This window comes from Phytophthora ramorum, assembly GCF_020800215.1.
Source record: "Phytophthora ramorum isolate Pr-102 chromosome Unknown Phyram_PR-102_s0011, whole genome shotgun sequence".
NCBI classification, from domain to species: Eukaryota; Oomycota; class Peronosporomycetes; order Peronosporales; family Peronosporaceae; genus Phytophthora; species Phytophthora ramorum.
In genome coordinates this window covers 369,218-390,922 of record NW_027150657.1, presented here as the reverse complement: position 1 = coordinate 390,922, position 21,705 = coordinate 369,218, and the positions used below count along the sequence as shown (strand labels likewise).

The 21,705-nt window shown below is 51.5% G+C and overlaps 7 protein-coding genes across 7 annotated transcripts; 3 read left to right on the top strand and 4 right to left on the bottom strand.

The window, feature by feature from the left end:
* Nucleotides 1-322: 322 nt before the first annotated feature.
* KRP23_10923 (WD repeat and FYVE domain-containing protein 3) lies at nt 323-3,828 on the bottom strand (the record flags this gene model as incomplete). Its single annotated transcript, XM_067881419.1, has 4 exons — nt 323-763; nt 827-1,060; nt 1,129-1,205; nt 1,272-3,828. The coding sequence occupies 4 exons, from the start codon at nt 3,826-3,828 to the stop codon at nt 323-325; spliced, it is 3,309 nt and encodes a 1,102-aa protein (XP_067740731.1).
* A 7,357-nt stretch (nt 3,829-11,185) lies between these two features.
* KRP23_10922 (uncharacterized protein) lies at nt 11,186-12,621 on the bottom strand (the record flags this gene model as incomplete). Its single annotated transcript, XM_067881418.1, has 4 exons — nt 11,186-11,192; nt 11,597-12,179; nt 12,250-12,394; nt 12,460-12,621. 4 exons carry the CDS (start codon nt 12,619-12,621, stop codon nt 11,186-11,188), a joined length of 897 nt encoding a protein of 298 aa, XP_067740730.1.
* Nucleotides 12,622-12,816: 195 nt separating this feature from the next.
* KRP23_10921 (uncharacterized protein) lies at nt 12,817-14,481 on the top strand (the record flags this gene model as incomplete). The annotated part of the gene is made up of 1 exon (XM_067881417.1): nt 12,817-14,481. The coding sequence occupies one exon, from the start codon at nt 12,817-12,819 to the stop codon at nt 14,479-14,481; it is 1,665 nt and encodes a 554-aa protein (XP_067740729.1).
* A 217-nt stretch (nt 14,482-14,698) lies between these two features.
* KRP23_10920 (Protein DlpA) lies at nt 14,699-15,373 on the bottom strand (the record flags this gene model as incomplete). The annotated part of the gene is made up of 1 exon (XM_067881416.1): nt 14,699-15,373. One exon carries the CDS (start codon nt 15,371-15,373, stop codon nt 14,699-14,701), a length of 675 nt encoding a protein of 224 aa, XP_067740728.1.
* Nucleotides 15,374-15,630: 257 nt separating this feature from the next.
* Nucleotides 15,631-16,788, top strand: KRP23_10919 (Protein DlpA; the record flags this gene model as incomplete). Its single annotated transcript, XM_067881414.1, has 1 exon — nt 15,631-16,788. One exon carries the CDS (start codon nt 15,631-15,633, stop codon nt 16,786-16,788), a length of 1,158 nt encoding a protein of 385 aa, XP_067740727.1.
* Nucleotides 16,789-16,982: 194 nt separating this feature from the next.
* Nucleotides 16,983-17,462, top strand: KRP23_10918 (RNA-binding protein 8A; the record flags this gene model as incomplete). Its single annotated transcript, XM_067881413.1, has 1 exon — nt 16,983-17,462. One exon carries the CDS (start codon nt 16,983-16,985, stop codon nt 17,460-17,462), a length of 480 nt encoding a protein of 159 aa, XP_067740726.1.
* Nucleotides 17,463-17,538: 76 nt separating this feature from the next.
* Nucleotides 17,539-21,218, bottom strand: KRP23_10917 (Sodium channel protein 60E; the record flags this gene model as incomplete). The annotated part of the gene is made up of 7 exons (XM_067881412.1): nt 17,539-17,796; nt 17,856-17,938; nt 18,004-19,287; nt 20,302-20,707; nt 20,776-20,916; nt 20,978-21,055; nt 21,132-21,218. The coding sequence occupies 7 exons, from the start codon at nt 21,216-21,218 to the stop codon at nt 17,539-17,541; spliced, it is 2,337 nt and encodes a 778-aa protein (XP_067740725.1).
* Nucleotides 21,219-21,705: the final 487 nt, after the last annotated feature.

Here is a 21,705-nt window from a genome sequence, read left to right as displayed (position 1 = left end):
GTCATGAATGCAGTCGTGATGATGGCGATGTTGGGATCCGATAGGTGTAGCTGCTGCCAGCGATACAGAATAGGCTGCAGCAATGAGCCATGCTATCGCGTACCACAATATCTGTTTCGAGGCCCGTGACCGAGAAAGCCTGGCGTCCGATGTCTTCCTTAAAGCCTCAACCAATCCGCTTTGTGTCATCGCGGCTCGAATCGGTTTGCCTGGCATTGGCAACCGCGAGCAAAGTGCCACTCGGAAGTTTCATTTACACAAAAACTGTCGGCAAATATTTTGAGGGCGGCGGTTATCCACCTGATTGGCATGCTGTCCAGCTTTAGTGGATGTTTGTGCTAATACTGTCGTCCACCCAGCGGATGCAGTTGCCTTCTGCATCCCCCGAAAGTAATTGGCGCTGCTCTGGGCCGAGTGTGAGTGCGGTCACCTTCGCGCGATGGTCGAGCAGCAGTTTCAGGATGTAAAGCTGACAGGATGGAGCAACTTGCTTGCGTGCACTCGGGGAAGCACTAACCGATACTGGTATGCTGGCCGGGTCTGTCCTCTTTGAGCTGCTTGGTGAGACCCCAGACTCACTCGCGGATTGCAGAGGGTTGAGCTTTTCAGCAGATGTAGTCTGTGCATCCAGGGCATCCTTCTTTTGGCGGGCCAAGTCAGCAGGATACCGGAGCCCCCAAAGTGCTATCGCGCCATTTGTATGCCCGGTGACGGCTATTACGCCGCTTTGCCACGACTCGCAGCGAGTCGATACCGCACATGTCTAACCAGAAACCACAGTATCATTAGTTTGTGAGCATGAGGCAAGTATTTGTGAATTGCTTACAATTGCTTGGAGTCCAAACGCAGATGAGCTCGATACTGCGAGCAGATCGCCATTGATACTCCAAAGCCGTAGCTCCGAGTGAGTAGTCGTTAATACGTTTCCATTTGCGCCGTTGATAGAGACGTGAGCAACGGTTGTAGCATGCCCTGCCAATTCCTGTAGCAACGCACGTGTTCGCAGATCCCACAGCAGCACACTGCGGTCTGCAGAGGAGCTTGCGATCAAATTGAATTCCTAAAGCATGCAACAATGGAACATCAGCCTCCAGAAATATATTGGTGATCAGTACGTCAGGAACTTACCTTGTTGATAGCGACGCAGACGACAAAGTCAGTGTGCCCAACGAGCTTTGCTGCTTGCTTGAATACTCGACGTCCGTCTGAAGATTTTGAACACTCAATCAAATTTACAACTGCATCTTGGCCCCCAGTCACCAATAATGTACCATCTTCAGAGACTGCCGCGCAGTTAACGCCATCATGGTGAGCTCCCTCAATAACGGCTAGAGCCTTGTTGCCTTCGCGGTACCGACCAGCGCTCTGTTGGTGAACACGAAGCTTCATGAGGCCACCGTTATTCCCCCAATCCAAATATTTAGCGAATCGCGGCGGCATAAAGGTGCATCCGAAGCCTTGGGATTGCATCTTGTCGTGAATTAATTTCACGTCACCGACTGCTCCTCCGTTTAGCTGCGCAGAGACTACCGAGTGCTTCTTCATAAACACGTAGTCTTTCCCGATCGACACAAGCGCTGGTGCCAAAGGCGTATGCCATTTGACATAAGTCTCAATTGTGCTCAGCGTGATTCCATCGTATTGATGTCCAACCGAGGGGTTCATTGATGGAGACTCCGCAACTTGAGCAGGAGCTGGTGTAGCGGCTAGCAGCGTGGGTACTTTCCGCGGTGGGTGGGGGCTTGAAAAGAGTCGTGATGGAGTTTGCCCAAAATGTTCAATTTGTGCCAATGTTGCTGTACGCATTACCGGGTCCGAGATTTTGTCGATGTCAACTGTGCCTTCGTATGTGAAGTGCATGAACACATTCTGAGCATCTACTGCAGCTTGCCCAGTTTGCTTGGCGCCAAACACAAGATCAATCCATTCATGCAAATGTTCTGATACATGCTTGGATTCGAGAGCTCGCCGATTCAGACGCACGAACTCGCGTGGGTCTCCGTGTGCCCATGGAGGCAGAATAACATGGCAAACCTCCTCACCACTTTGCGTCGTGCCAAATGCACAGTCGTTGGCATTGTACAGAAACTCAGGGAGATAAAAGAACTCTGGAATGAGCTCACGCACGTCTTGCAGGTTCTCTCTCGAGGCCGAGGCCCAGGACGACGAAACGCTCCGAAAAAGGCGATCGGGGTGATCAAAGATCCCTCCCTGCAACTCTAACGCTAAGGCCGTGAAAGGCTCTAGACGGATCAGGTAGTTGACCACGTACGCCGAGCACGAATAATGTGTACCGTAGTGAAAAGCTGGTGTCCCCATTGGTCCATCGCCATCCATGTCCTGGTTCATGGCTGTGTAGCGCTCAGAGAACTGTGCAGCTCGACTTGGGCCAATCGCTCCCATCGGTTTTGATAAATCGCGGAAGGTATCACGCGTATCCAAGTCTAGAAACTCGCTTGTATAGTCGGCGATCACCCATGGAAATACCGGGTACTGTGTGATGTCATTAAAGCTGCGCCCAGCCAATGTGTTCAGGTGGATAAGGTACTCGAAGTTAGACATAGACCCTCGTAGCCACCGCTTTGTTACCGCTTGGCGTATTCGCTTGCTAGACGGCACCAGGGATCCCGTACGAAATACAGGGCTCCAGAAAATGCTGTTAACCAATGGCATTTGGAAGAGCGACTTTATAACCTCTTCTCGGTCAGCACAAGTTTCTAGTTGGAGAAAATAAGTGGAGCCGAATGTGTCGAAGAACTCGATACCAACTGGGCGAAGCTGATACTTGATGCGGCAGAACTGTTTGACGTTCGAATACTTGATACTCCAACGAGAGCTTGTCGCTGTTGTAAAGGAAGAGGCCGATGGTATAGCATCTCCAGGATAAGTAGGCAGCTCTGTCAAAGGTACAACCGTAAAGAATTGTACACCACTGGCTTTAGATTGAGAGAATCCCAGATCAGTCAACGCTGCGCGCAATAATGTCTTGGTAGTTTTCCTCTTCCCTCCTGTTGGAGTGCTCGTTGATTTATCACTCTGAGAGTTTCGCTGGCTAGCACCATTTTCTCCCTCGACACTGAAAAACATTGTGGTGGCCTTGTCTGCAGTATCGGTTTCTACGCTCGTGTCACCATCGGTAACCTGGTCGTTGTACAACTTACCATATCCGCCGATAAAGTACAATCCGGATCTACAAATGGTGAAGAGACCTGGAATGCCTCCCATACCCGCGATACACGTTGCATTGTAGCTTCGTATTGGCGGGTAGTCGTCGCGTCGAAGGAAGCGTGCAATAGCTCCGTAGACGCCATCCGATGACGTATCCATTTGCCTGTTCTGCTCTGCTTTCGGTGATGTTGGCTCTAGTAGCGAAACCTCGATGGAGCTATCTTCTTCGTTTTCAGCGTGGGTTACATTTTCTTGTCCAGAGATCGTTGTGTCTACCCCCTTAATACCTGCAGACCCATCATCAGAGTCATCACTTTCTAGTTCATCAGCCAGATTTCCTGATCCAATTGGTGTTTCGTCTTCAGCCTCATCGTCTGAACCATCACGCTCCACTTCAATGTCGTTCTCTACCAAAACATGCATTTTGAGATGCATAGATCGAATACTCTCCTCACGCACAGAACAAAGCGCATATTGTGTCGCCTCGGCATCAGCCGCATCAAACATTGTCGACTGAATAGGATTTTCATCGGGATTGTCTCCAGATTCTCGAATTAAGCGATCAATATCAGCGAGGATAGACGCTGAAACGCCCATAGCGCGCTTGCCGTCATTCTGTTCCAATCCATTGAAGAATGAAGAATAAAGCAAACGCGCCATTGCAAGTGGTGTCAATTCTCCATAGTTGCATTCGCTCTCCACTGGTTCTTTAATGCTGGCAAAGAGCCCTCGTGTTGAATCCAGCTTGCAACTATTCACGATGTTTTCAAGAGTGTGGAGAATGCCATCTCCACTAGTCATTATGGATTGTTGGTACACAAATTCCCTGAATACGTCCACGGCTTCGTGAAATTCTAAACTTTGTCGGAATGCCTCATTTTCAGCGTTCATAATATTACTGGAAGTCGCTAGATGAGACGCCGACATAGAGTCTTCCGTGCTCTGCGTTGGCTGGTCATCTCTTTTACCTGGCTTGTTCTCGTTATTCTCAGTCAGATGTTGCTTTGGACTTTCTTCGGAAACGTAATCTCGGATAAGTCGAAGTCTCATCCGTTGGGGGCCCTCCGTGGTGTCCAGGCGATAACCAAGTGATTTGTGCTGGAATAAGCTCCGTTCTTCAGAGACAAAACTTGATGCACAGTCTCCTGACGACACGGACTGCCACCTTCCCGTTCGCCAAATGTTTCGCGTCAATGCGAGGCGCAACGACGTTTCATGCCACTGAGATAAACCATCATTCATAGACTCAAGAGCGCTATCTTTGAGGCTTGAAAACTTTACAACAGCCTTTTTTGCTATCATGTCGCGGCGATCTAGCTCAGCCTCAAAGCTATCGTACATTTGACTGGCATTGATCACTTTTTTTACGTCAAGTCGGACCGGGAAATTTAATTGAAGCTTTTCTCGAGCGTCCACACTATTCGGAAGCTGTTGGAGGCTGATGCACGACAAAATGACGTCTTGTAGATGGCGGTATATCGTGTCAGTTCTTGTAACTAAAAGATCTGTCAGTGAAGCATTATTTTCGACAAGCCAAAGTTGGAATTGGCACCAGATCTCTTGGTTGAGTCCAATAGCGTCACTATTTCCTTCAGTCCTCGAACTCTCCGATTCTGTTTCAGTAGTGTGTAACGCATAGAGTAGTCGATCAAAACCGCCATGGAATACATCAACAGCAGCTTCTTTCTTTGTCGACGTGATCGTATGCAAAAGAGAAGTGCGTGGCTCTGCAATTAACAGTTCCTTCAGCACGTTAAACCTTTGGTCGATTAGGAACTGCCACATAACGATTGCTGTGTGGCGAACTTTCGCCGCGTCATCCATCAGCATTCTGAACAGTAGTGAAGCTAGCGTAAGGATAAAACTGCGATCCGACTCGGTGCCAAGACCAAACTCTTTGGGAGCGTTTGCGCTCAGGCTTCGGACACGGTGTATCCGGCGTGGCCGTCCTGATGATGCATTGCTACTACTGGAATCAAGTCCTCCAGTGACCTCGCTCGTCGAACTTTGTGACGGAATGCCACAAATCACTAGCCCTTGCCAACTAGGCTTCTCCAGAAGAATATATTTCCACTCCACTAGATAATCCAAAAGCTGTGATGTTACAGCTGTATCTTTATGCGCACCCCCAAGCTCGTTCAATAGCACAATCTGTGCAGAATAAATTAGGGATCCATAGAAAAACTGTTGCTCATCGGCACCGAGCACTAGCGTAGTCGTTGGATCAGCACAACTTTTACAACAGCTCACTAAGAAATGAAAAGCCTTCTCCCCGAAGCAAGTGGCATGTGCTGTTTCAAGGTTTTCGGCGTGTGCAAAAGTTGCACCTAAATGACAGGTATCCTCTCCAGGCATATCTGTGGCTGAAGCAGTTCTAGCCATCTCTTTCACATGATTATCTTCATCCGCTAGATACCGAGCAAGTGCAACACAGACAGTGCAGACGTTCTTCATCGATACCAACGCGCAATTCGTTGTTATCGCCGCTTCATTCTCAATGATATAATTTAGCAGAGCCAACCAAAACGTTTGGCCACTCACACGTGACAACATTGAGTCATCTAGCTTTAAAATACTCTCGTCAAGAGTTTCCAAGTAGAGCATCATCAAGGACCCGAACTCTTCGCTCCCAAATAGAGCTCGGACCATGATCGTTTGAGTCAGATTCACACAGGCGCTAACTATGGAGCTCGGTCCACTTACTTCAGCTCTCATAGTTTCAACTAGTCTTTCAAATGACGCGTATGGAGCATCAACGATAGAACAGCTGCCAGCTTCTGTTTGGCAACTGCTTGAACGCGGGGTCTTGTCTCTAGCGTCTGCAGTATTATCCAAACAAGTGCACAGACATTCCACTATGATTCGAAAGATCGTCCCACTTGACTTGCTCATAGCACCAAAAAAGGATGGACTCGTTTTCACCTGATACGCTATTTTCCCCAGCACGTTCACGTTCACTTCCACAGCAAATGGGCTGCAGATCAACTGACAATTTTGTAGCAGCAATTCTCCAATCAAATCCCAAACGTGGTCAACGCACTTTTCAGTGCATTCTAGCGCCTTGGCTAGAGGGGGCGACGAAAGTGAACGGGAAGGTACATCTGTGGCTGAAAGGGTATCAGGATCGTTGTAGCTGGTATCACTGACAGGAATACTGAAAACGTAAGCCAGTAAGGGGATATATACATAGCAATCGGTGCTATATTTCAACAGTACCCTCTTCAATTTCTCCATCAGCACCGTCTTACACAGCAAATGCTCTGCGAATGCCACGCGCAATTGAGCAAGTGATAACAGAATCCGCACCACTAGAAGTGCTTCTACAGAAATCCAGCGACCGCTGTTGCTCTCTTGATCGATCACGTCAAGAAGTACACTTGCAAAACCGTCAACGGGGTAAGTCAAGGAAAGTCCCTTTCCGAACTTTGCACTACTTTCTGATACTGGAGAGCCCAACGAAGCAGCCTCGAGACTATTTCCATTTTCAACACGCTTGTCATCTCGCTTCTTAATTGCTGAAACAGTACCTTCACGGTGCAAAATAGCCTCGATAATAGTATCGGAGAGACGCTGTGCACCCAAATATCCACCACTCGGGGCTGGATCTGTTTTTCCATTGTTCGGACCAATTAGCGAATCATTCTCAATCTCGTGGAGCATGAATTGAAGGAGTATCACGCGAATTGGACTTTCATGAGTGTGTATGGCGGTGCTCGTCATTGAAAGTAACATAATCTCGGCTATACCATAGAAATCATCCGCGTGGCTTTCAATTCTCAAAAAGGCGCGCAATAATGACAAAGCATACTGCAAAATTGCTTCAAATGTTGGCTCTGTGAACTTTGGAAAGCACCACCGCATTTCTAGAGCCGTACCTGGGTTCATTTCGCACTCTTCGTTTCCTAGCTCTGACAGGTACGTTAGAATCCACTGCAGCAACCCTGCTCTTCGTAATTGGCGAGCATTAAACACTGCGTTGGGATTCGACGCCACCAGCAAGTCCATTAAAAGTGAAACTAGCTGGCACTGCAAATGATGCGGCAATTTTTTGCGGAGCTCGGTACTCAGCACAACTTGGGTTAGAGCAACAACATTTACAACCACTGGGTGCGCCAGCTTCGTGCTAGTGGTGGTATCTGCATGGGTTGTTGCGTATGGCACAAGCTTTCCTGCTACCGCTAGTCGTACGACGCACCGAAGCGCTTTTTCATTAATCAAGTGCACACGCGTGCAGAGAAGCGATGTAATGAAAGCATAACCGTTGGAACCGATACACTCTGCTAAGCACGCTGGGTTGCGGCGCAATACATTTACCAGCATCTTCAGAACCAGGTAAAAGTCGCATTGATGGTTGGCCCGATCTAAGAGCGGGAATAAGACTTGGCCTATACCTCCGACATAAGGAAGAGATCGGGCCAAATCCAAGTGACAAGATTGAGCACAGTTAATATAATGTGCCTGAGTGTTCACTAATACTGGCGTGCTGGAGCGGTCGCTGCACGAGGTATTCAGAGTGAAAAGAACGGTATCTGCTGGAAGCTTGGAATTTCCGAGAAGAGATTCAATTTCAGCTCCAAACGCGCTCAGGGCACAATCATCGCTGATGAAGCTCCGAAAAGCTGCCACCTTATTCTTCATTTTTCGCGAAGGAACACCGACGCCTCCAGCAGCAAGACGCAATCCTTCAGCAAGTTCCTCTTTTTTTGCGATCATAGATTCCGCAATCGAAGCGGCACTAGTCGCGACCATATCATTAGCTGTGTTCTGTGCTGAGCCAGAACCGGAACCCAAGTCATTCCAGTCGCGCCACTGACGGCGGCAAGACCGCCCCAACCTCGAAAGCTGCAGTCTCTGAGCAAATTGTACGATTTCAATTCCGCGGTCAGCTGCTCGAGCTAAGTGCGAGCTCGCAAGCGCTTCTGGCCAATCCCCCACTGATCGATATGCATGACCGCTGAACTGGTGTGCAAACGTGGGACCCAGGGAGAAGATAGCGGCAATCGTCCTGCTTGATACGACTTCATCCGTTAGCCACATCGGTCCTGCTTTCCACGATAAAGCTGAATGAGGACTACATACTTGCGCGTCACTACCCACGAAGGCTTGAAAAGAGCCCACAGAGGGAGCAGATGGGTAGTTCAACTTTTTTGTTGCTACTTCCATTCCATCAATGTACACCGTAACCACAGAACTCCCAACCACAGATTTCCGATGCGTGAATGCGAAGTGATGCCAGTCGCGCTTTCGGTCTGTCTGGGTCGTCTGTGAAACATTTATACTAGTAGTATCATCGCAATTGGGGCTGGTATCGTCACTACAAGAAGAGCGATCGTCTGGAGATACGGAGGGTCGAAGATCACCAATTGCCACAGACTCGAATACGACTGAAGTGCGCTTGGGATTCGCATTAATGCTGGGTCCCGAACTTACAGCACCGGTATTGAAGCGAAGAAAACCTGTAGATTGCTCGAAAAATGCTCGAACGAAACACCCGGAAGACTCTAAAGAATATATGGAAACGATGCAGGCAGACCCCTCCTCTGCATCGCCGGTCACATTGCTTGCTGGACTTGGTGTAGATGCAGCACCATCACTAGCGCCTCCAAATGACGCAAGAAGAGTATCATCTGAGTCGGGCCCAGAATCTGGACTAGTGAAACTTCTAGATTGATCTATTGCACGCCACCACATCTCCATATTGTCTGCATCGACACAGCTTGCCAGGTAACGTCCCCTAGTGGACAAAAAGGACCAGTCTAAGGGCCCAGCTCGAGAAACGTTTGATACTTCCAACTCAGCGATGGCTTCTTGATTTTGAGCGGCACAATCACTCGAGCTAAACAGCGTCAAAGTGGCTCCCACCAGGACTCCATAAACATTCATTCGTTCTCCATCCGCAGCATCAAACGTCACACTTAAATATCCTTCACATAGTGGAACAGACACTATAGAACACGAATTATTTTCAAGCGTAACGTTTGATGCACTTGAATCGGTTTTGGTAGTGTTTGAAACGGGAGCTAGAGGAAATCGGAGCCAACATGAAAAGGAGTATCCAGATGACGGAGGCCACACACGATCAGCACTGTTCACAATATGAACGTATCGCCCAGTTTGTTCTGTTCCCTGGGGTTTACCCACAGATATGTGCCGAATGGCAGGGTTTCGTAAAACGCATTGCAGCAAGAGTAGCCCTGTTTCAGGAAGGTCGTTGCCAGTACTCGCCTCTGGTGCTTCCTTCAGGGTGTTATAGCCCCCAAGAAGCCTCGGCATTGTCTTCCCTGCGATTTCCAGAAACTCTTGCAAGCGAGGGATTGAAAGATCTTCCTCTAATACAATCGACACAATCCACTTGGCAAGAAAAGGCTTTAACTGGTCCTCAGTTCGTAGCATTCTCTTAATTAGCTCTGGTTCCTGAGCCCATTGAAGGGCGCCAGCACGAACGAGGCGGCCGACTTGCTCTTTCCTGCGAAGAATCGATGTATCTCCTGCGGTTTCGAGCATGGAGAATAATTTGGTCATTATATCGACGGCATCCCGAGAAGGTAAGATTGGAAGAAGACAAAATATTATCTGAACTGCGTCTCCATTGAGTATTTCACGTTGTTGAGCATCGCCAGCGATAATCTCCAGTATTCGCAGTAGAATCGCTTCTTTTTTAGCACTGTCAAGAGCTCCAGAGGTGATTATACAGCTTGCAACTGTGGAATAACCTTCAATACTTTTGAAGTACTCGACGTTACTTGGCGAGCAAAGCGTGATGCATATGGCCATAAGAATCACATCCATCATCTGAAACGAGCGATCAAGCATGTCACTCTGTGCAAGATTTACAGATGAGAGCATAGCGAGGAGAATTTCGTAGCCTTGGCATCCTTTCCATGGTGAAGCTATCATCAGCCCACCCATTTTCAAAGTATCCATCAAAATATAAAGTAACAAGACCTGCCTCCAAACAGCTCCACGAAATCGTTGCAACAGCTCTAAGATGAAGCTTAAATCCGACTCAACTCCAGTCTGTAGAAGCATGGTACTCGACACAAACTCACTTCCACGACTACTCACGGATCGCAAAACACCCGCAGGCTCCACAAAGGCAGACACAACTGACAATTGACTGCTTTCAAATGACCGAACTTCATCGAAAGGAGTCGCCAACAAGTCGCTTGATACCAACGCTTCTATAATAACGTACAGTGACTGATCTATCCGCGATTCCCGATACCGAATGCATTCGCGGGCGTTATTGCGTAACATTAAGCACATTACATTGCCATATAACTCGAGATGAGGCTTGAGGGCGGTCAGAAGTTCCTGTAAAGTTGACACGTCCGTAACTGGGGCTGAGGTGAAAGCAGCAGCAATCTGCTCTAGCCATAGATAAATCCCACGGTCCATCAATCCAAAGCCACTCAGTTCTTGTTTATATCTGTCCGCTTCACAATTGCGTACGATTTTTATTAGACACTCGCACATTAAAGTTGAGATCAACGTGCTCGGTCCTTCATCGAAAGCTCCCACCAAATCTTTGGGCGTAATCAGTGTGGAAGATAAACCGGCGTCAGTATTTTGTGCTTTCATATTTGTATCCCGTTGATCGCTGAGAGGGCCATATGCAACAAGCATTCCGCATACAATTGATAATATTTCGTGAGGCAGTGGGTCGTCAGGCTTTGCAGAGCAACAAACATACTCTACGATGCGCAAGATAATGACTTGCGCGTCATAAAACGCCGTAAACGGTAACTTTGTCAACAGCAGCGCCAGCGAACGGGTTTTTGGCTCAAGAAACGCAAAATTGTCGTAATCGCTCGTGTATATGTGCAAAACGTTGGTAAGGAGCTGTAAAATGAGGTGCTCATTTCTACGTTTAGCCACAGAAGAGCACTCCGTGTCAAGCTCTGCACTTCTGTCCGGCTCGGCGACGTAGTTTAACAACAAATCTCTCATTGCCGCAAAGGCATTTACATTCCGCGCGCATAGCACGTTTCCATTCTCCAGACGCTCACTGCTATGGTTAGCATCTGACAAACGGGGTCCAAACAGCATTAGTGACGTCAACAAATCAAGAAATGCTGGAATCTCCTCCTCACTGCATGTATCTAAGAGACGTAGCAGTAATGTATAGCCACCAGAGGTCTGGAACGCATCCAACAAAACGGGCGTATATCGATGGGTCTTTTCCAACATGTAAACGACCGCCTTGAGGCCCACCCGCACGTCGTAACATGGTAAGCAGAATATCTCGGACGATTCGGATATGGCAGAATTATTATCACTCAGACTCGGAGGCACCGTCTGCGATGCTGTAGGTGTCACGACTCCATCACGATCGCTCGTACCTCCTATAATCCGACTGAGACCAAGTGCCTCGCTGACAGCGGCGGCAGCAGCAGAATTATCGATACCGGTGTCATTATTACCATACTTCAAGCGTTTGCGGGCCGTATCTTGATATCGCTCCAACGCTCGTGCTGCTGTTTCCGGAGTGACGTTTGTAGCTAGAGCATAGTTGGTCATCAGCTGAATCGACTTGGGAATGGTATTGCAGTCCAGCAAATACCATGCCAGTCCAGCATTGAAATTTCGCTCAGAAACAGACGTCAGCGCACGGCCGCAGAAATCACGAATAAATAACGCCATTGGCGGGTACTCTTCTGCCGTCAGAGCAAGTAGGTTCGGCAACTCACACCGAAACGTATCCATCAATGTCTCATTTGATCCGATGGCAAGCACACAGTTCATCAACAGATCAAGCGAAGGCACCAGCTTTGCAAAACCAAGCGCTGCCTCGGCCTGCAATGCAGCATCTTCTCTGCCCGTCAAGTGCTCACTTATGTGGTTTCTCTCACCACCAGCTCCTAGCATTCCTTGCAACTCTTCCATCACGGCAAAAGCGCGCATCTTAGAAACAAAATCCAGCACAAGCGACGGGAATCCGGTCTGTTCACAGAACGCGATCCCTTCCGGCCACGAGAAGTAGCTCCTTAGAACCTCCAACGAAGGTTCGCCTACAAAGTTGCATGTCATACAACAGTCAACAAGGAGAGAAAAATAAAATATCAGCACTTGTGGACCGACATGACTGTTCCTGTAGCTTCTCCACGAACTGTGCGAACTCGAGCAGCTCTTCGCGGTGTTCCTCGCCGTCTACGATCCTCGCTATCACCGCTTTCACGTGAGCCGCGACACCGCGCATGGCCGCGTCCAAGTGTTTCAACGTCGCCTGGATGAAATTTAAAATATGTTATTTCTTACACGATCATCAAATAATATAACGCAGTTCCGCACTTGGTCAGCGGTGGGAGGAGGCGGCGCCGAGGGCAACAGGAAGGCACCCCAGCGCTTGGGGGCGGATGTAAACGTGTCTGAAACTCCTGTGGGCGTAGAGGCCGCACGCGGGCTCTCGGCGGACGGAGAGCGCGCGAACATGCCGCCCAGGAGCTTCTTCATGGCGAATGGTCGTTGAAGTGAACAATTCCGGAAATCTCATCTTGGTTTTGGCCAATCAAGATTCGTAAAGCGTTCTCATTACGTCGAAGTATGTTAATACTCAGACCCAGTGTATATTCAGATGTAGCCATCTCATGCACAACTGATTCATTAACTTGCTCGAGTGCAGCACCGCCGACAGGTTGGAACGATCCCATGGCGGACGAGACGGAGGTGGAGACGGTCACGCGCATTCAGGCCGTGGACATCCGAGACCTGTACCCGGACCTGGCACCCGAAGACGCCACCTCGCGCATGTGTCTGCTGTGCGCGGCCAAGCTCAAGGACAAGACGCACAACCTGACGCGGCATCTGGAGCGACACCACGCCGGCGCGCTGCTGCAGCTGCTGGAGCAACGCAACCAAGCGTCACCCAGCGTCTTGGCCTCCAGAACCAGGCGCGCCCAGCAGGAGAAGATGGCGGTGGCCAGGCAGCCGGCGGAACACGTAGAGGACACGATGCTCAAGGCTGGGGACGCCAAGCTCGCGCTGGCCCGATGGCTCGCACAGGAGCAGTTACCCGTTGATCTGATCGAGAAGTCCGGCTTCCGAGAGTTCATTGAGGCTCTCAACGAGCAGTTCTGTCCGCCCAAGAGCGACGAGCTGCGTGCGCTGCTGGGCTCGCTGGTGACTGGACAGGATGACAGCAAACTTGCTATGGTCACGAACGCTGAATTAGCTGCAGCGGTGGAGATGACGGCGCTACGAGCGACGTGTCGCTGTAATGAAGACTCGTCGGTGGTTGCAATCAGCCGCGTCCCGTGTGACATCGCTGGGAGTGGGGAAGCTAAAGTGCGCGTGCTGCGGGCTGCAGCGTCGCTCTTTGACGCACAGACGTGCCGGGGCAAAAACCTGGGCAAGAATGGCGTGCTGGGCAGGTCCTTCGTCGGCGTTGTCAGTGAGATGCAGCCGTACCAGACCGACGTTACCATGACAGCGCATGACCCCGTCAAGTTGTTCGACAAGGTCGTTGCATCACCATACATCACCCGCGCGACGGCCAGCCAGCAGGAAGGAGAACAGCAACAAGATAACCACGCAGAGCCTTCCCTTCACAGCTCGCAGAGCCCCACTTCATGCATCGGCGTGAGTGCAGCCAGTGGGGCGCTCGCCGAGTACATCGTGGTGCCAGTCTCCAACCTCTGCGTAGTGCCCTCTGTCGTTCCCGATGACCTGGCACTCTTGGCTGACGACATGTCTGTGGTACTGTCCGTCGCCAGCGAGTTGCAACAACGACACACCCGTAGCATTGCTATCCTGTGCGACGGTCCTGCAACGATTCTCTCCAACCTGCTGACAAGGTACTTGCACCAAGTTGTGCAGCTCAACGCGCAGAGTTTGCACGTGTTCTCCACAGCCAGCAACAACGGGACACAGCACGCCTCCGTCACCCCTCTAGATATTTATCAGTCTGCAGCTGTGCGCACCATCCTCTCGCGCCAGACGGAGCTGGCGCTGGACGCCGTCGTGGATCTCATCGGCTCAGAAGCGTCCGCCGAGCTAGCGACGTCGCTGGTGCAGTCCATGGGCTGCGTGGTACTCGTGGACCGCTCGCGGCTGGAGTTGATCCCGCGAGCGAGCGTCCCCATGGATATGAATGCCGTCGTGGTGCGCGAGCTGGAGCTCGTGAGCGTCCACGACTCGCGCGGCTTCCTGGAGGACGCGCTGCAGTACCTCGCGGCGCAGGCGCAGAGCCCGCAGAGCGCCGTGGAGCTGCGCCAGTGTCTGCTGGACGGTGTGCGGCTGTCAGAGACGCTGCGTGAGCTCCAGATGACCCCGGAAAGAGCGCTGGCGCACGGGTATCTTCAGGTTGTTATGTAACAAGATAGTTACGAAAAAGGGTGCAAACTTAGACAAAGTGTACATTTCTTGCTGACTGGGCGGTTCCATTGCTACGCTGTGGGATATAGCTGAACTCGTCATCAAGAGGGGCTCCTGCTTAGCTTCGACAAAGCGAAGTACAGCATAATGCCACAACCGATTTGGTGCGTGAACTGGAGAGAGAGAACCAGTGTGCCCGCACAAAAGCGCGTTCGCTTTACAGTCGCGAGCGGAAGCGCTGGAACGAGCGCTGCAAGCCCTCGCCCTGCTTGACGGCGGCTGCGACCTTGTTGTCCTGCTCCTCAATGATCTCCGCCTTGGCTGCAACCTCTGCGGCGCGCTCGGCGGGGACGACAATCACCCCGTTGATGTCGCCGCAGATGACGTCGTTTGGACGCACTACACAGCCAGCGACCACCACGGGACAGTTGACGTCCACGACGGAGGTAGCGCCCTGCTGTCCGTGCACCGACGTGCCGCAAGAGAAGGCGGGGAAGCCCATGGTGCACAGCTCCTGCACGTCTCGCACACGTCCGTCCGTCACGACGCCTGCAGCTCCGCGAGCCTTGGAAGCCGTCGCCAATAGTCCGCCGAACACGCCCGACGTGCTGCCGTCCGGAGCACTGATGACGACGACCTGCCCCTCCTCAGTCTTGTCCACGTAGTGGAACGGCAGCTTCTTGACTGTGACGCCCGTGGAAGGCACGACTTGCACAGTGAAGGCAGGGCCGCACATGTCCGTGGTCAAAGGGGTGTCGAAGCCGCGTACGAGACGCACGTCCACGAGGTGGCCCTGGATCTTAAGCTTGGCCATAGCATCGGCTATCGCGCACACGGAGAGCTTCGCCAAACGCTGCAGCGCGTCGCGGTCTACAGGCGAAGGGGTCGTCATGGAGGCAAGTTGGATTCCAGAGCAGCGACTTGCGTTTCAATCCTGAGGGTCGCTTTCGAAGGGGATTTGGGCGAGTTTCAGACTGAATGTCAAGTTGAAGTGTCGACCCTCACTCTTCTCCCTCCCTCCGATTCGTCAAAACACTGTTCTACAATCCATTTCGATTGGCCGATATGTAGTCATACAATCCTCCATATAATTCAGCAAGTGGTCATAAATCATCGTGCCGGTAAACTACATCGCCAACAACCGCAAGAATGGGTCGCAAGCCGAGCAACGTGTACGACTATTTCACCCGGCTGGAGCCCGAGGTCGGCAAGGGCATGGTGCGCTACCAGTGCAAGAAGTGTAACAAGCAGTACGCGAGCAACGCCACGCGCCTGGTGGAGCACCTCAAGTCGCAGTGTCTGCCTACGTTCCAGCACAACCAGCGCATCGCGCGGCCGACAAGTCTCCCGTCCAACCTGCCGCCCGTGGCCTTCGAGCCGTACGAGGGGCCCAAGTCCAAGAAGAAAAAGAAAACTTTCCACGTAGCCACGACCCCAAGCATCGTCACTTCCGCCCCCACCGAGTCGGAGTCGGTGGCGGATGCGGCCGACTCGATGGCCGCAACGGTGGCGTCCCTGGCAGTGCCCACCGCCAACGCGGACGTGTACGCAAACGCGGGGGTGGAGACGGCCCAGTCGCTGGCTCTGAGACGGTCCGAGCAGCAGCTGCTGTCCAACATGCTGGAGGCCGAGGGGGAGCCGCTGGACCTATCGGAAGTGTTGCTCCGCCTGGCCAAACTCTCCACGTGTGTCATCGCAGACGCCATGGCGCAGATGAAGATCCAGGGACATTTGCTGGATGTGAACCTCGTGCGCGGGTATGACGCCCCGTTGGCCATGAACATCTGCGGACCGGCGCTCACGGTCAAGATGATGCCGATCACGGGCGCGATGAACGGCGACGGCTCGTACGACTACATGGACACGGCCGAGATGGGGCAGGTGGTGGTAATCAGCGCCCCGACGGGGGTCAGGTCGGCTGTGTTTGGTGGACTGCTCGCTACGGCGTCCAAGACGCGAAGTGTGGCCGGTGTCGTCACGGACGGGTGCGTGCGAGACGTGCAGGAGCTCTGCACGATGAATTTCCCGGCGTTTGCAACGGGGACGTCAGTGCACGGCGAGTACGGCTCAACGACCATCGCCGACGTGAACTGCCCCGTGGTGGTGGCTGGCTGCGTGGTGCGCCAGAACGACATCATCCGCGGAGACATCAACGGCGTGCTCGTGATCCCGGCCGAGCGTGCAGAAGACATCGCGACCAAGGCGGAAATCATCGAGGACCAGGACAACAAGATCCTCGAGGCCCTGCACGACGGCGAGCCGCTGCAGCGTTCCTTACACCGCTTCCGCTCCTCGAGAAACGTCTGAACTCCCTGCAGCCACCACGTATCCATGCGTCAGCTCCCCCGCTTCCTCGGAAGTATTTAACTAGCGACACAAGTTGCCTTTCATCATGGCTGCATGTATCCGTCTCAAAATCTCTCAACATGGCTACATGTATCTATCCAATATCGTACTTAACAAGAGCAGCGCCAATAAGCTCCAACCACAATCCAACTACCATGGCGGACGAGGTGGACTACGAGAGCGACACGGCCATGGCCGTGGAGGAAGAGGAGGACAAGCCGCGCGTGGTAAAGGGACGCGGCGCCGGATCCGCGGCGATGGACTCGAACCGCTACCCGGCCGAGAGCGGCGTGTTCGAGAAGCTCCAGGCGTCACCCAGGGACCACTCGACAGCGCTGCAGTCCGTGGAAGGCTGGCTGCTCTTCGTCACGGGCGTGCACGAAGAGGCGCAGGAGGAGGACGTCATGGACGCCTTCGCGGAGGACGCGCAGGTGAAGGACCTGCACCTGAACTTGGACCGCCGCTCAGGCTTCGTCAAGGGCTACGCGCTTGTCAAGTTTGAGAGCTTCGAGGACGCCAAGGCGGCCATGGAGCGCATGGACGGCCAGGAAATCCTGGGCAGTACGATCCAGGTGGATTGGGCCTTCCGTAAGGACGCGGACCGACGTGGAGGCCGCCGTGTCAGTCGACGGTAATTCAGCGAAAACGAGACTTTTGTCCTTTGTGTTTCTTTTAAGGGGACGAGACGACCGTGGGTTGTAGAATTTGTAGCTATCCTATGGTGAAAACGCGTGCGTCGCGCTGCTTTCTGGGGCGGCCGCTGGGCTTCTTGATCTTGTTCTTGTACTCTTCCATGTACTTCTTCTCGAGCTGCCGTTTGATGCGCAGCCACTGAGCCACTTGGCGCTGGATGCGGCGCGCGCCGAAGTATTGGTGCGCCAAGAACTCGATGCGCCGCTTCGCGCCAGGGACGCCCCCGTTCGTGACGTCCTGATCAGCTGGCATATCGGAGATGGTGCCTGCGTTGAGCTGCAGTGGACACGTTAGTGGGGAGGACGTTTCTACAGCATTGTCAAGAGCAAACGTACTTTGACCATTTCCCGGGTCATGGCAAGCAGCACGTCGCGGAAATGGACGTATTCGTCTTCGTATAGAGGGACCTTGAGTTGGCCTGCAAACCCACAAATGTGTTAGAAAGGAGGACGAGATGGTTGCCACGGCAGTCGCGAAACGTACACATGTACTTGAAGAAGTGAGCCATATCGAAGGGGACTCCATGCTTCCCCAGAGGTGGTCTAAGCAGGTTCACGAGCAGCAGCATTTTGTCGACCTTGACGAACCCAGTGGCTTTAGGATCGATGTCAGCCCACTTAGTCTGGAACTCATCAAGAATCTCTGGCTCAAACAACGGTTCTTCGTCTTCATGCGATAAAGAGAAACCCTCGAGGATAACGGCGATCGTGAGGTTGAGCATGACGTACGTCACCAGCAATGTGAAGGTGCAGAAGAAAGCGTAGGCGATTGGGTTTCCGCAACCGTTCAAAGGTACGCATCCGTCGAAGGTGTTAAAACCGCACATGTTTGGATCGTAGGGCGGGTCATCCACGCAGCCTGCTGTACTCGACGCTAGGTCATGCATGCAGCTGTTCCAGGCTTCACCTGTTGCAGCGCGAAGCAAGAAGAGGAATCCATTACCAAAATCCTGGAAGTTGGCGTGACTGTCGATGTTGTCTGACAGCGCGACTTTGGCGAAGATCTGAACCCCCATGGTCGAGTAGATAAACAACATCAAAAACAGGATGGATGTGATATTGCTGAGACCCGGAAGAGCAATGTACAGCGTCAGTAGAATCTGTCGGATGCTTTTCGATGCTTTGACCAACCGCAGAATACGTGTGACTCGAAAAACACGCACCAGCATAGCGAGTGATCGAACGGAAGCTCCGGTAAACAGCTCCACCACAACGCTCAGCAGTGTCCCCAGTACCACAAAAAAGTCGAATTGGTTCCACTGGTCTTCGAAATACTCCCACCCGAACGCTGTCAGCTTGAACAAAGCTTCCACTGTGAAGATCACCGCGAAGATCTCGTTTATAATATTAATGGCGTAGGCTTGCAGCGTAGATTGTCCAAAGTATTGAGCAGCCATGAGAAACGTGTTCACGATGATGCATATCATGATGAACCATTCGAAGCGCTGCATCTTGACCAGATAAAACAGGATGCGTCGGAATTTCTCTCTAGGAGGCCTCAAAATGCGAACTGGGCCAACCCGAGAAGCAGCTTTTTGTGCTTCGATCCACTTCTTCTGTTCTGGTGTCAGCATAAAGTCTCCACCCAAGGCAGCTTTCATGCGATTAAAGTTGTCGATGATAACGCCCACAAAAAGGTTGACGACGAAGAAGCTGCCAACCATGATGAAGAGCACGAAGAATAGAGCCCACATCATGTTGTTGTCGCGAATAGGCTGCATGCCGATGCCATTCGAATCAATTGCTGCCATCATTACATCTGCCCAGCCTTCCGTAGTAGAAATCTCAAAGAATGTCAGCATGGCGGCTCCAACATTGTTGAAGTTTTGGGGAAGCACAGCACCCCAATCAGCTCCCCAGCACCCACATATATATTGAGATGTCAGGGTGTCAGTAGGAAATCCTTCGCATGATGTACCCGTAAACCAACTGCGCTGGAGATCGGAAAGTGTGTCCCAAGCTGCTGGAGTGACAAGAAGATTTAGTTTGGCATCCGATAACGCGCTGTATACATCCCCGCTGCACGCATAAAATGTTCCTTTCAGGTAGTTTACCGCCACGATGCTGAAGATAAGGAAGAAGAGCATACAGACGAACAATACGTTCATCACCTCTGGAATGGCTTCGAATAAGGCGTTCACCACCAGCTTCAGACCTGGTCGACGGCTAATCATTCGCAAAGGGCGAAACGTTCTGAGACCACGTAGCGACCGCAGAGATTTGAGGTTCTTTCCTTGCCCAGACGACTCCGCTACGAGCATAATGATCGAGGAAATCACAATGATGCCATCGATGACGTTCCAACTATTGCGTAAATAGGCTCCTTTGTGCATGACGAGACCCATTGAAACGATTTTAATCACCATTTCAAGCGCAAATATCACGGCGAGAGCTTTGTCCAGTCCTTTCAAGAAAGTAGCAAGACCCGACTGGGGGTCGGCGAGTGGGTTATCGACGGCCAGTGCAATGGAAGATATGACGATAAGGCCAAAGACCGTCGAATCAAACCACCGATGGCCAGATAGGAAGCAAGCGACACGGCGCACTCGTGAATTACCTGCAAAAAGGAACAAGGACGTTCCTGTGTCGATCGTTGGCTCCGATATGCTTGTTTCGTCTTGTCCTTCTGCTTGCTCTGGAGGCGGCTGAGCACCAGTGCCAAGCATCATGGCAGAGACAATACTCGCCCGCGCGCTCGCAAAAATACTGCCGCGAGTACTGACTCTTTTCCTTAACTTGCTCAGGGAATTCTCCCTCAAGCTGCCTTGCCTGCCGTCCGTACCGTCCGGGTTAGTGGAGGCGCTCGGAAGAGTGAGTCGGCCGGGCGGCTCAATGTAGACCGTTTTTGCCAGAGGTACACTCGGTGTAAGTTCGTCTGCAAACTTCTCCATGTTGACTACTCGAACATCTTCCTCATCCCCTTCCTCGTCCATTTCAAGTATAGATTGCCGGCGAACCCCCAACGAAAATGCTGTCGATACTAGCAAGAAACTTCCTCTTGTGGTCGTTGTTCGCTCGTTCTCTGAGGTAACGGGAACAACTTTCATACTCATGACGGACATCTTCTGGGCGAGTTTTTTTGTTTCTTCTTGTTTTTCCATCGCCTGCTCTTCGTCGCCATCGCCGCCGAAGTTGTCGAGTAGCAGCGCCAGAAACAGATTCATAAGCACGAAATCACCTAAGATCACCTGTACAGCCAAACATGGGTTAGGGACTGCGTTCTAGTAGTGAACGAAGCAGGACTGCAAGTACTTACCAGTGAGATGAAGTAAATGCACGAAAGCATGCCATTACCGAGGATAGCGAAGTACATGATGTTATTCCAATTCTCCCCGGTAATAATTTGAAAGACTGTGACAGCAGCCCACAGCAAGGTATCGAAATTGTTTCGCGGAACCTGGTCACGATTGAGAGTTGTTAGTCATTGCTACGTACAAAATCAAATTATGATTCCTTACGGTTCCAGCCCAGAACCCTTCTAGTGTGAACGGTGTTGGATAGCCTTCATCATCAAAGCGCATGGTGTTGCCAAAGAACTACAGTAAACAGGACAACGCACAAGTTAGTTCTAATATTCATCCTTTGCTGAAGAACATTGCTCAGCCTGGTTACCTGGACGCCCACCAAGGCATAGATGTAGATAAATAGGAAGAGAAGCACGCCAAAGTTTGCAATACTCGCAACAGCGCGAATGATCATTTCAAGGAGCTCACGAAGCGATCTCCAGTCTCGAGCGAGCTTAAAGACACGAAAAAGCCGAAATGATCGCAACGCTGACACTGCTCCCTTTTTAGGGGGATTATTCGACATGAACGATGGCGGGGATGCAACAGTCTCCAGTATTCCCATTGTTACGATGAATGCATCAAACAAATTGAACCTGTCGCGTGAGTATTGGCGTAACCCAAGACCAAATAGTTTCATCACCATCTCCACGACGAACACACAGGAGAGCGCGAAATTTACAATTTCTAGATCTTCGTCCATGGATGTAGGCATTGGGTAATGGTCGAGTGCTAAAATAGCTGTGTTTGCAAGAATCACAGCCATAATAAACGCGGCAAACAATTTATGAGACACAATAGCATTCAGCCAGTGTTCGCGAGCCCTTTTATCGGCCTTTTCTCTCTCAATCTTCGCCCTTTTCTCGTCTTCTCGTTTCTGAGCCGCTGTCTTTCCAGGTTTC